The 12,254-nt window shown below is 52.4% G+C and overlaps 2 protein-coding genes across 2 annotated transcripts in view; one reads left to right on the forward strand and one right to left on the reverse strand.

Moving 5' to 3' along the window:
* Nucleotides 1-3,005, forward strand: part of Slc2a4 (solute carrier family 2 member 4) — a 5,961-nt gene extending 2,956 nt beyond the window's left edge. Inside the window, exons 7-11 of the mRNA XM_015504397.2 lie at nt 56-243; nt 389-493; nt 642-743; nt 1,208-1,411; nt 1,922-3,005. Coding sequence (XP_015359883.1) covers nt 56-243; nt 389-493; nt 642-743; nt 1,208-1,411; nt 1,922-2,125 — 803 coding nt within the window. The 3' untranslated portion in view covers nt 2,126-3,005. The remainder of the gene's footprint in view (nt 1-55; nt 244-388; nt 494-641; nt 744-1,207; nt 1,412-1,921) is intronic.
* A 425-nt stretch (nt 3,006-3,430) lies between these two features.
* Nucleotides 3,431-9,546, reverse strand: Ybx2 (Y-box binding protein 2). The gene is made up of 9 exons (XM_015504398.2): nt 9,094-9,546; nt 8,338-8,401; nt 6,955-6,988; nt 5,924-6,013; nt 5,051-5,335; nt 4,763-4,866; nt 4,339-4,516; nt 3,911-3,995; nt 3,431-3,806 (listed from the first exon to the last, which is right to left on the reverse strand). The coding sequence occupies exons 1-8, from the start codon at nt 9,371-9,373 to the stop codon at nt 3,945-3,947; spliced, it is 1,086 nt and encodes a 361-aa protein (XP_015359884.1). The 5' UTR covers nt 9,374-9,546; the 3' UTR covers nt 3,431-3,806; nt 3,911-3,944.
* Between the last annotated feature and the right edge of the window lie 2,708 nt (nt 9,547-12,254).

Genomic DNA, 12,254 nt, shown 5'->3' on the forward strand with positions numbered 1-12,254 from the left:
TGTCCCTCCTCTCAGGCCCCCATCAGTCCTGACCCTCCCCTGCCCCCCCCCCCAGGTCTGAAGCGCCTGACGGGCTGGGCCGATGTGTCTGATGCGCTGGCTGAGCTGAAGGATGAGAAGCGGAAACTGGAGCGAGAGCGGCCACTGTCCCTGCTCCAACTCCTTGGCAGCCGCACCCACCGGCAGCCCCTAGTTATTGCAGTTGTGTTGCAGCTGAGCCAGCAGCTCTCAGGCATCAATGCTGTACGTATGGAGCAGCCAGCAGACCTGGGGAGGGGAGAAGGGAACTAACTTCCTCCATTAACACTCAGGGTTGGTCCAATTTGGTATGGCTGGAGTGGAAAACAGGACAACTCTGCCATCACCTCTTCTTCTCCCTTACCTCTAGGTTTTCTATTATTCGACCAGCATCTTTGAGTCAGCAGGGGTGGGGCAGCCAGCCTATGCCACCATAGGAGCTGGTGTGGTCAATACTGTCTTCACCTTGGTCTCGGTAACTACTTGCCTCTGGAATGGACTGCACCACAGGCTTCACATCCCTGGGTTTCTGAAGGCCCTACTCTTGGTTATCCCCACCTGTCAACATGCTCCCACTTCCTGTGTCTTGAAGGTCCCCTGCCAAACCCTAACTCTTCCCACAGGTGTTCTTGGTGGAGCGTGCTGGGCGTCGAACACTTCATCTCCTGGGCCTGTCAGGCATGTGTGGCTGTGCCATCTTAATGACTGTGGCTCTGCTTCTGCTGGTGAGGCCTGGGGGGGCTGGGACGGGCCAATAGCCCAACCCATGGGAATGGTCCCAAGGTTCTGTGGCTAGTCAGGATCACACCTTAACATTTATGCCTTCAATCCTGGGGCTGCTGTGTGCCAGGACCGTGGGTGCTTGGCTATAGCACAAGTCTGTCAGCCAGGAGAAAGAGCCCCTGTCAAGCCTCAGGAACAATAATTCCTAAGAACTCAGATTTAGAGCCAATGGGGAATCAATCATCATAGGAATTGAGACCAGAATGTTTCCTCTGCCTTGAATCTGCATGGGGCAGCCAACATAGTGTCAGTGTTCAGAAATGCTTCAGGGCCTGTTCTAATGAAGGGTGGCACACCCCCCACAAGCTGCTGGGAAGGGTAGATTTCAATTCTCCTGTAGGTCAAATGCAGGTAAATATCCAGAAAGCCGAAATCAGCTTCACTACCTTCCCTGCCTGGTCCCTAGGAGCGGGTTCCAGCCATGAACTATGTCTCCATCGTGGCCATCTTTGGCTTTGTGGCTTTCTTTGAGATTGGCCCTGGTCCCATACCCTGGTTCATCGTGGCCGAGCTCTTCAGCCAGGGACCCCGCCCAGCGGCTATGGCAGTGGCTGGTTTCTCCAACTGGACGTGCAACTTCATCGTTGGCATGGGTTTCCAGTATGTTGCGGTAGGTCCCCCATCCCTGCCCCAATCTCCCACACTGGAGAATAGAGGGGGCAACACATCACTATCCTACTTGCTTTCCAGTCAGCGACCCCCAACCCTAGAGTGGTGGTCTTTGGATCAATTTGGTGGAGCTGCTCCACCAGAATCAAAGGAAAATGGGGCAGAACTAGATTGGATAGTAACACAGGTGTCTTTGGAACAAACCAGTGGCATAACTTAACTTAGACCAGGAATAAAATGATTTAAACTTTGTATTAATACCACAAATGGCTGGGAATCTCCTCTGAGTGCAATATGGTGAAGGGAAGAGAAATGGGTCTGGGTTCAGATAATCCATTTTTCAGCGTAATCCTTCATTTCTGGTCATTTCCATTGCCCCTTGAATTGTCCACCTGTTTCTGCAGTAGTCCCAGCTCCCTATTAGGAGTATTTAGTTCCTGACTTGCCTGAAACTATCCCTTCCCATCCCACGCCACCCTACTCTGTCAACACCTTTCTCCACTTATCCCAGGATGCTATGGGTCCCTACGTCTTCCTTCTATTTGCGATCCTCCTGCTTGGCTTCTTCATCTTCACCTTCTTAAAAGTGCCTGAAACCCGAGGCCGGACGTTTGACCAGATCTCAGCTGCCTTCCGTCGGACACCCTCTCTTTTAGAGCAGGAGGTGAAACCCAGCACGGAACTCGAATACTTAGGGCCAGATGAGAATGACTGAGGGGCAAGGCAGGGGTGGGAGAACCAGCTTTCTCCACCCCTGAGATCCCCTCCTTTCCTCTGCAGCACTTTAACCCTCTCTTCCCCATTACTTCCAGGGTAGAGAAAAAACCCTGCAACCTGGTAGAATTGGGAAGCTGAAGGGAAGGGTGGTCTAAGCACCCCTTCATTCCCCTCGTGTGACTCTTTTGGATTATTTATGTGTTGTGGTTAGGCCGTGACTGTCAGGGTGGGCTGTTTTCCCTCTCCTTTCCCACCCCAAACTCCTCTCCAGAATACATCCACCCCCTCTAGGGAAGAGGGGCTAGAGAAGAGGTGGCTCTAGACTGGCTTCTTCAGTGGAACAAACTGAAGAAGGAAGCAGGACATGAGACCAGAAGTTGAGTTTCCCACCACCTTAGACTCCTCCCACAACCTGGCACTTTCACTGAATTATTGCCACATAGACTCTGGGTGAAGGGGGTTCTGTCTTGACCCCTCTAGGGCAAAGGACTCACCCTCCCCAAATCTAGCCTCTCCTCCCTCCCTCCAGGCTCAGCCTTTCAGAGTAAGAGGGAATACAAAGTATGTACGTACCCTCATGTGGTGAGAAGGGAGAGAAGGCATCTGCCTGTAAACTTGGGGCCTCATCTCAGTTGTTCCCCAAGCCTGCCAAGTGGGGAACCCAGCTCTTTTCTCCACTCCTATTCTGGAAGGGTGCTGCCCCCACAGGCTTTTGACCAACTAAGGGCAAAAGGGGATTTGAATGACTGCCTGTAAACAGTGGATGGGAGGAGACTTTGGATATTTTTGTATATGTTTGAATGGGTAGGGAGCAGAAACCAAAAGGCTGTTGTACTAAATATGTATATATAGATTCATCTATAAAGTCACTGTATGGAGAAGAGTGTCCTGTCATGGAGGCACTGGAGGATGGCTGAAACGGGGACTACAATCCACTTTGCCTGCCCCTCTTCCTCCCTCTGTCTTGCCTCACCTCCAGGCCTCAGAATCCTCTAGATGTTGTCACTCATGCCCTTTTCCATTACTTTTTATTGCTTTAATAGTAAATGTTCAATAAACAATAGCCGCAAGTGCCAGGCACTGCAAGGGAGGCATCATCCCTGTTTGACAGGAACAGTGAATCTCAGTGCTGAAGGCACTTGTCAGAGCTGCACAGCTAGGGACACCAGAGCAAAGAGTCAAGGGTAGGCCCTGCTGACTGCCTATATCTTCTCACACTTTACCGTCCATGGTTCTGAAGTGAGTTACCTGTGATCCAAATTCTCCAGAACAGAGAAGAGGCAGAGACCAAGACAACAAGAAAGCCTGTTTTTGTTTTTACTGGAGGCTCAGGTGGCACATGACAGTTCATAAAATGGCTTCAGAGGTAGGGAGTTGAAGGGAAACAAAAATAAACTGGGTGGGAAAGAAAAGCAACCAGGAGGAGGTTAAGAGCTGGCTGGTTCCTTCTCAGCCTGACTTAGGGGAGGAAGTTGATGCCTCCGAACACTAAGGATGGAGCCCTTCCTTCAACCCTTGATAGGGAAGAATGGGGAAAAAAATGCAAAAGGCTGTTTCTTTAGCCCTCCTGAGTCTCAAGGAAAAGGGGAAAAGCCGGTCTTCTGATGTCATGAGTTATGGGAAAGGAGGGAGGGGGTGCTGGGTAGGGTACAGGTCAGTTGGAAAAAACTGGCAGATACCTAAGAGAACAAAAGAAACAGACAAATCATGAACATAAACTTATCATCATGACCCATTCCCCAGCCTTCTTGCCACCTGCCCTCTGAAAAGAGCAGCCTCTCACCAGATGGTAGCTCTGGGTGTCCTTTGAGTTGGAATCACTCCAGTATGGTGGTGGGGGGGTCCCCACTGTTGATGGGGGCTGAGGTCTAGAGAAAATGGTAGTCAATTAGGCTTCTTGTTCTTCAGGAAGCTTCATGCCTTCTGTCTTTCCCTTTTTCCCTCCTTTCCCCAACAATTTCTACCCACAGGCTGGTGCTAAGGCTCCAAGCAGAACTGAGGTGGGGGTGGGGTTTTGCAGGGGGTTAACATGGCTTGATTGTCTCTGCTGGGGCTGATTGATATAGTACCTACCAAGGATGGCCCTAGCAATCTACATGAAAGGACAGAGACAGGGGAGTGGCACAGTAATAAAGAAGGGAAGGGAAAGGGCCAAAAATGGGACAGCTGGTCCCAGCCATTTCCCTCCACCCCCAATTCCACTATCCTCACCTCTGGGGCTGTGGGCTGCCGGGGGCCAGGGGGCTGCTGCCGTCGCCGCTGGAAGTAGGGGCGGTTTCGTGGGCGCTGGGGCTCAGGCCGGGAACCATCAGTGGGGCCTTGGCTGGGCTTGGTCTCACCATCCCCACCTTCAGTGGTAGGCTGCTGAGGTGGCCTGGGGCGGAAAGGCCTAGGAAAAGAAGCAGAAGCCATGAAGGGACTATGGAACCCAGGGCAGACCACTTCTCTCACCAGGACTTCCCCAGCTTCCCTATTCCCATCTCCAGAAGCCAGGCTTTCAGCTCCATGTAAGTCATGCTTCCCTCTGGGTACCTCTAACCATTAACTTTAGGCACTTCTTAGGAACTCTTCCCCTTTTGCAAAGACTAAACACCAGACAGCAAAGAGAAACTGAGCCCCAGAAAAGGAGTCTTACCTTCGGTACCTGGGCCGGAATCTGGGTGGAGGCACCCGCTCATCTCCCTGCTGTTGGTCCACCTCTAGCGGAGCTGTCTCTTTGGGTTCTACCCCATCAGTGCCCTGGGAATATACAAAGGCCTTGGTGGGCTGTAGGAACCCTGGCTGTCCAGGGGCCAGATTATCCCTGGCTCTTCCCAGCCCTTGGTTCCACTTCCTTTGTGGACCCTGTAGTCTCTAACCTCACCAATTCCCACTTCTGCCTAAAATTTGAGTAGATGGCTCCCTTACTGCAGCTTCCCCTCACCTCTATAGGCTGCTGCTGATTAGGGGGCCGAGGGCCTCGCACAAACCGTCTTCGGTAGAAGAAAGGTGGTGGGCGCCGTCGTCTGGGCCGCTGCCCAGAGTCCTCGGCCCGCTCCCCTTCACTACCAGGTTCTGTTCCACCTGAGGGAGGCTCTGCCACCATAGGTGGTGGGGCAGCTGGGCAAGGCCGGGGGATGAATCGGCGGAATCTACGTCGATTGGGGGCATAGCGGCTGCCTTTCACTGGCACCCCCCCAGGCCCAGTTACATTGGCAGCTTCTGCACCCTGGAAATGTGGAAGGGGAATCGTCAGAACCCCCCACCCCATGACAAACGCACAACATTTGCAAACTTGCTGGAATCAGTGGAGTCTTCAGAAGACAGTCTCTTCTGTCTTCCAGCCCAAGTCCCCTCTCCAGCTCTCCTGTAGCTCCTCTTATACTTATCCAGCTCCCCCACCCTGCCAAAGGGCAACAGTGAGTTGGTACTCATCTAGGAAAGAACAGCTTGTCCTTTTGAAATAATTGTTATGGCACCCTCCCCCCAAAGACCATGGGGTGGAGAAAGGGCTGGCAGCTACTGTCCATCTTTTGCTCCAGAGGACTGACTCAGAAGCATCCTGCTGGGGATGGGCCCCATATGGAAAACAGACATGGAAGTGCTTGGTGAACTACTGAGAAGACACCTCGATACTACTGACTGAAGACAGGGACACATTATTTAGAACATCCTTAGTGTTAAGACACATCCTGGTGAGAACATAGCCCCATTCCCAGAGGCAGAGCTGGTCCCAGAAGGGTCAAAGCCTGGGCTGACCTCCAGGACACTCCCCCACAAGCCCGGCCAACTCTAGACCCCACAGCAGCCCCCAAACCTTCTCTCCTTTCACGACATCAAACTCCACAGTCTCCCCATCTCCAACGCTGCGCAGAAACTTCCTGGGGTTGTTTCTTTTAATAGCTGTCTGGTTGGGGGAAAGGCCATGAGAAAAGTGAGGGCAGCAAAAAAGAGTCTGTCTGTTCCACCCTTGCTGGGTCCACCACCCAATTCCATTCAACATTTTACTTGGGGTCCAGAGCTGGAGGGCAGAGCCAAAGATGGTCAAAGTTTAGTAGGGGAGGGGCTGGGGTGTAGCTTAGTGGTAGAATGCATGCTTAGCATGTGAAAGGCCCTGGATTCTATACCTGGCATTGAAAGAAAGAGAAAAAATTTAGTAGGGGAAAAGTCAAACTAGGAGCCTGGGGATCCACTGAGAAGTTACCACTGTCCCCAGGATACTCTCTCCCTTCCCTCCTATATCCCTCAGGGACTTCAAAAAGGGAGGCAAGAAAGAGGAAATCAAAAGCAAAACAAAAAGCAGAGACAGTCTTAAATTGCAAAATGGGTAAAACATACTGTGCTTCTTACCTCAATCCCAGAGAGCTCTTTACACCAAAGCAGTGGTTCTCAAGCTAGAGAGCATCAGAATCACCTGGGAGCTTGTTAACACGGTGCCCAGCCCCAAGGTCTGACTGATTCGGTAGCTTGGGGCGGGGCCTGAGAATTTGGATATCAGGTGATGCTGCTGGTGGTGCGAGGACCATACTTTGAGAACCACTGCACCCAAGTCTCTCGGACCTGAGTTCTTTCCCTTGGAAAACTGCCTGATTCCTTCCTGTGGTGTTAACAGGTCCCAGTAGGTGGAGAGCATGTAGTGCCCAGAGGGCAAAACACACTGACAGCTGTTCAGTAACCCAACACAACTGGGGCTAATGGTTGATACAAGCACCTGAGGCAGATGGGAGAGTGGCTATTTCCACGTGGGCAGGCCGTTGAGGAGCCGGAGAAAGACTGCAGCTAAGGGTTATGGGAAAGGCCTTCAAAGAGAGGGCCAGTTCCTCCCCTCAGAAAGCCAACCTAGCTTACCTGGTGAACAAAGACATCCTCCTTGGTGTCATTCCTGCAGAACAGGATGGGTCGTTAAGGGGGTGATTTTAATAAGACACTCAGTTCCACTAAGGCCTCCCTAGCTGTCCATTCTAAGATTGGTGGGCCCATCCTCTTCAGATTTCAGTTACTTGGGGGATAGACAGCACCCCCAAAAGCTGGTATAGAGAGGTACACCTAAAACCTCAGTGAAAATCCTGGTCTTCATGAGAAAGGAATGGAAGAGAAGGCAAAGGCACCTTGAAAGAGCTGGGACAGCTCTTTACCTACAGAGTGCTCCACCTTCTACCCTAGGGCACCTTAGAACCTGCTGGTGCAGGCTATAACTGTTTCTAGCCAACCCCCCACCCCCAGTCCCTACTGGGACTGGAAAATTACACTATCTCCTTTTTACATCCAAGGAGCAGGCCAGAGGTGCAGAATGACTTTGGGAAGGGGACAAGGTGTCAGGAACTTGTTCCAAACAGCCACAAAACCTTATGTTCATACTCAGCCTGGAAGTAAATCCACAGTCAGGCTCCCTCTCAACATACAGAGGGACCAAGGATGAGAGAAAAGAATATCCATTCTCTATCATTACCTTGCCTACAATCCTAGTTTATCCTAGAACCCTGTAGGATGAGAGGAGAGGAGAGGGACTCTTCACAGGAGCCTGCCTTCACCAGAACAAATGTTCCAGCTTTAAAAGCACTTGGATCTGCACAAAGGTCAGCCTGCTAAGAGGGAACTAAGGCCTCCCAGGAGGGCTTGGCTGGGCAGGGTGCCCGGGCTGGGGAAGGCTGCACTTGGGGGCTCTGCTCAGAATCTACCACTACAGCCTCTCCCAGGCTGGAAGGGGAGGGGCTGCCAACTGAAGAGAAGCAACAATCTCTGGCTGGACTACCTCCTTCCTCCCTCCCCCTACAGCCAGTCTCAGTCCCATCAGGTGGGGGATTCAAATGAGTCACAGCTCTTTAAGGGAGATGAGTCGTGAGGGTGCCTCAAGTGCTTCCCTTAAGAGGAAATCAGTGAAGATTCTAGCCCAGAGCCCTGAGGTACAGAGAGCGCCATAATTCCACCCCCAAAGTACAGCAAACTAAAAATAATGAAAATTCCTGAAGGTGAGACAGAAGCTAGGAAGGTCAGAACCAGGTTTGCCAAGTTCCTGGATCATTAATCCTCTGCTTGCCCTTGAAGATGTGGAGGAGGTTTCATCTTGCCACTAAGCACACGTTTGTGCTGTGGTTAAAGACTCAACCAGCGTCAGCTGGACATTGCAACCATGTGCCTTGGCAGGGGTAGAGATGAGGATGGGAAGGTGTCCAGTCCCACAGGCCAGTTCGAAGACACCCATTCCACCCTCTCCCTGGGTTCCTCGGATACCTGTTGATGAATCCGTAACCATTCCGGACGTTGAACCATTTGACAGTGCCCAGGACTTGGATTGCTGCCAGGCAGAGATGCAGTGGGGATAGTAAGATGGGGGGAAGAGATGGAGTTGGACTGAGTTTTGAGACACTCCAAAAACCTAACCTGCCTTCCTATTAAGCTTATTTTCAAGACAACTAGGTTTCACTACTAGCTTTAAGGTATTTTTATCCCAATTCCACCAAATTGAATCATCCACACAGGAGGCTTAAGCTTTCAAAACCCAACTCTAAGGCATGTTCCTCACATGCTATATAATTCCAGGTCCTTCACCTAGAACCGGTACTCACCTGATCCACTGAGTGCCACCCTCAGGTTATAACTCAAGAGCTTTTCTAGCCCTCCCAATGTAAGGGTCCCCAGTGCACCTGCTTCCCAAGTCAGAGTTTACCCCATGCTAACGAAGTCAACTGGGCCAAGCCTCCCGCCCCAGAGGCGTGGTCGAAATAAGAGTTTATTCTCCACCGCAAGGCCTTGGCTGAACCTGCTAGCCCCGGCTCTGCTCTGCCCCACCCCTACCGCCACCCCCACCCCCGGAAGGCATAGCAAGATTTCCCTCCAGGGGAATCCACTTTGGTCCGCAGTTCCCAGCTCGGTTAGGCCTGGGGCCAGGCCCATCTTCGGCTCTCTAGACCCTGTCAGACCCCACGCTGCCCCTCCCCCAGTCCGCCTACCCCTAAGAGCCGCCCTGGCGCGTGCGCCCCCCCTCACCCAGCACCGGCTTGTCCGCCTGACTCCGAGCCGGGGGCGCGGGGGTCCCCGAGGCCGCCTTCACTGGGTTGCCAGGGGTGCGTGAGCCTGGCGCCGAGGGGGTCCCAGCAGCGGGGCCAGAGGCGGCTCCGCCCCCGCCGCCGCTGCCCGCCCCGCCGCCTGCTTTCTGCGGCTCTCCCGCTGGCACCGGTACCACCACCGCTACCACCCCTGCCGCCGTCGCGGGCACCGTCGCCGCGGGGGCCGCTGTCGCCACCACTGCCGCCTCCACCTCACTCATCCCGCCGGGTCCAGTACGGGCCCCAGCCGCCACCTCCTCCTCCTCCGCCGCCGCCACCGCCACCGCCCCGGCCCCTCCCCCCGGCTCGCGGACCCGCCGCCCCGCTCGGTCCTCGCGCCCCGAGCCTCGCCCGCACGGCGGCAGCGGGCCCTGAGCCCAGGCCAATAGCAGCTGGCTGCCGCGGCGCGCGCAGGCCCCGCCTCCCGACCACAGGCCAATCCTAGTCGCGCAGCCCCCCGACCCTCACGCCGGCCCCGCCTCCCAGACTTCGCACGGAGGCGGAGGCCCCCGCCCGCTGCCCCGTAAGTACACCTGGGCCCCGCCCCTATTACTCCACGTGACCTCTCCCAGCTCAGCCCATTGGCTGACAGCTATTTTCCCCTCCCCCCTCCGCCCCTTTCCACCGGCCGCGGGAAATCAAATGGGCTGGTTGCGCCCCCAACCGCCACCTGGCCTCTGCGCGAAAGGCGGGGCCGGGGGCGCGGCTCCGAAGGTTGCCCTTGACGACCTAGGTGGAGCGCGGCTGTCAGCAGCCTTAGGTCTGGCGGTGAGAGGCACTACTCGCCCTCAACCTCTAGACCGACCTAGCCCAGACCCTGCCAGGCGTAGACGCCTTCTCCCAGACACCACCGTTGATTCATTCCCCTTAGAGGATGTCCCGGCACACGGGGCGACTGTATCTGCTCGCAGGGCAGGCTGGAAAGCACCGCAAAACGATTTAACCAACTCAACAGTTATTTTCATAAGCCTGGGCCCCTGGTTTTTATTTTGTTTTTGAGACAAAGGGTACATGTAGCACACAAAGCACAGTTTTGCTGAGTTTTGATATGTCTATCCATGTAGGCAACACCTTAACCAAGATATGTTTTCCTCGCCCCAGGAAGTTCCCTGGAGCCTCTTCCAGGTAATTCCAGCATCTTCACCGGTCATAATTCTAATGTCTCCCACCGCATGTCTCTCACGTCTATGTACGGGGTGCTGAAGTGTCTGGTTTTGGCACATGCAGTTTCCTCTGCTTCGAATGCGCCCCCCCGCCACCCCGTGTCTCTTAGGGTGGCCCTCTTCAAATATCAGCTTACATATCACGCCTCACTATCACATCATACATTATTTTAAGGCACTTTTGAAAATATGAAATGATCCTATTTGCTTATTAATTCTACTCCAGCCCTACGCACATACGCTAGTGCACAATGCTCAATATTTATTGAATAAATAAATGATCCCCAGTTCACAAATGAGTAGACAGATGACTGGTGCGCAGCTGTTCTCAGGTTTCTTGGAAGCCCGAGAAGTCCGTCCTAGGAGCCGCAATCTCCCTCCCTAAATAATGAGGCTCTAAAAGTCGCTCCTCCAGAACGCCCACCCGGGAGGACGCGAGCCTCGCTGGGCAGGGCGTATTTTTGGTTAGGGCAGCGGGTCCCAGATCAAGACACAAGCCTCCACGCGCAGCTCGTTCTGCCCCAAGTCTACTTCCCCAGTGCTAGGCTAGTATGGGCCAGGGCCCGAGTCCCGCAGCCGCCGCAGCCACAGCCTCTCCCGATCCCGGCGCGCCCTCTGCCGGCCAGTCTTGAAGGCTGCCAAATAGCGCTTCTTCGGCGGTCCACCTACTAACCTACCTGATGGATGCACACCACCCATCCCGCCAGATGATTCGATTTCCAAGGCATTGGGCACAGTGGACAGAAAAAGAGAAAAGATAAGCAAACGACTACATCGCAAGGCGAGGCGGTGAAGGATACAGAAATGACCACCCCTTCCTCAAACATGTTAAGGACCAGTTTATCTGTGGCAAGCCCTGAGCTTAAGGGAAACGGAGACCAAGACTGGGGAAAGCAAGCAAGATACCTCACGGGGTGACCTCTGCAGCAAAGAATCACATGGGAAATGCACGGAGTTCATTTGAAGGGTGAGATGAAAGGAAGCTCAGATGAAGGGAGTGTGCTTTTCCTTACTTTCGTAGTGAAATTAAGAAAATGTCAGGAAAGCAGAGGCATGGGATATTGCAGGGAAAAGTACCCTTGGCAGATAAACTCGAATACAACATCATAATGAATAGAGGAAAAATTGAAAGCTTTTCCTCTAAAACCCAGAAACAAGACAAGGTTGTCCACTCTTACCAGTTCTATTTAATGTAGTTCTTGAAACTAGCCAGAGCAATCAGTCACAATGAGAAGGAAAATAAAGGGATACAAATAGGAAAAGAAGAAGTCAAACTATCACTTTTTGTTGATGATAAGATCCTTTATCTAGAAGACCCCCCAAAATTCCACCAGAAGACTCCTAGAGCCAATAAATGAATTTAGCAAAGTCAAAGGATACAAGATCAACAATCATAGATCAATAATTTTTCTACACTCCAACAGCAATTCAGCTGAGAAGAAATCAGGGAAATTATCCCTTTCACAATATTCTCAAAAAATCTGGGGGGGGGTAATCTAACCAAGGAAGTGAAAGATCTCTGCAATGAAAACTATAGGACACTGAAAAAAGAAATTGAAGAAGATCCCAGAAGATGGAAAGACCTCTCTTGTTCTTGGATAGGCAGAATTAATATTGTCAAAATGGCCACACTACCAAAAGCAATATACAGATTCAATGCAATCCCTATCAAAATACCAATGGCTTAAATTCATTTGGAAGAATAGCCAAAGCCATTCGGAATAAGAAAAGTGATGGAGGAGACATCACAATATCCAATCTCAAATTATGCTGTAGAGCTATAGTAGCAAAAACAATATGGTATTGGCATCAAAACAGATGCAAAAACCAATAGAATAGAATAGCAGACACAGAAGCAAATTCACATACTTACAGAGAATCATTTGTTAAAAAGGCTTTCAACTCTTCAACATACATTTTTGGCACCTTTTCAACAAAT

The sequence above is a fragment of the Marmota marmota genome, unplaced genomic scaffold (assembly GCF_001458135.2).
Source record: "Marmota marmota marmota unplaced genomic scaffold, marMar, whole genome shotgun sequence".
NCBI classification, from domain to species: domain Eukaryota; kingdom Metazoa; phylum Chordata; class Mammalia; order Rodentia; family Sciuridae; genus Marmota; species Marmota marmota.

Coding starts and splice junctions, on each gene's coding strand:
- Ybx2 (XM_015504398.2), bottom strand. CDS start 9,373: ATGAGTGAGGTGGAGGCGGCAGTGGTGGCGACAGCGGCCCCCGCGGCG. Junction 8,402..9,093: donor GGCGGACAAGCCGGTGCTGG/GTGAGGGGGGGC, acceptor TCTGCCTGGCAG/CAATCCAAGTCCTGGGCACT. Junction 3,996..4,338: donor GGCAGCCCACAGCCCCAGAG/GTGAGGATAGTG, acceptor CATTTTCTCTAG/ACCTCAGCCCCCATCAACAG.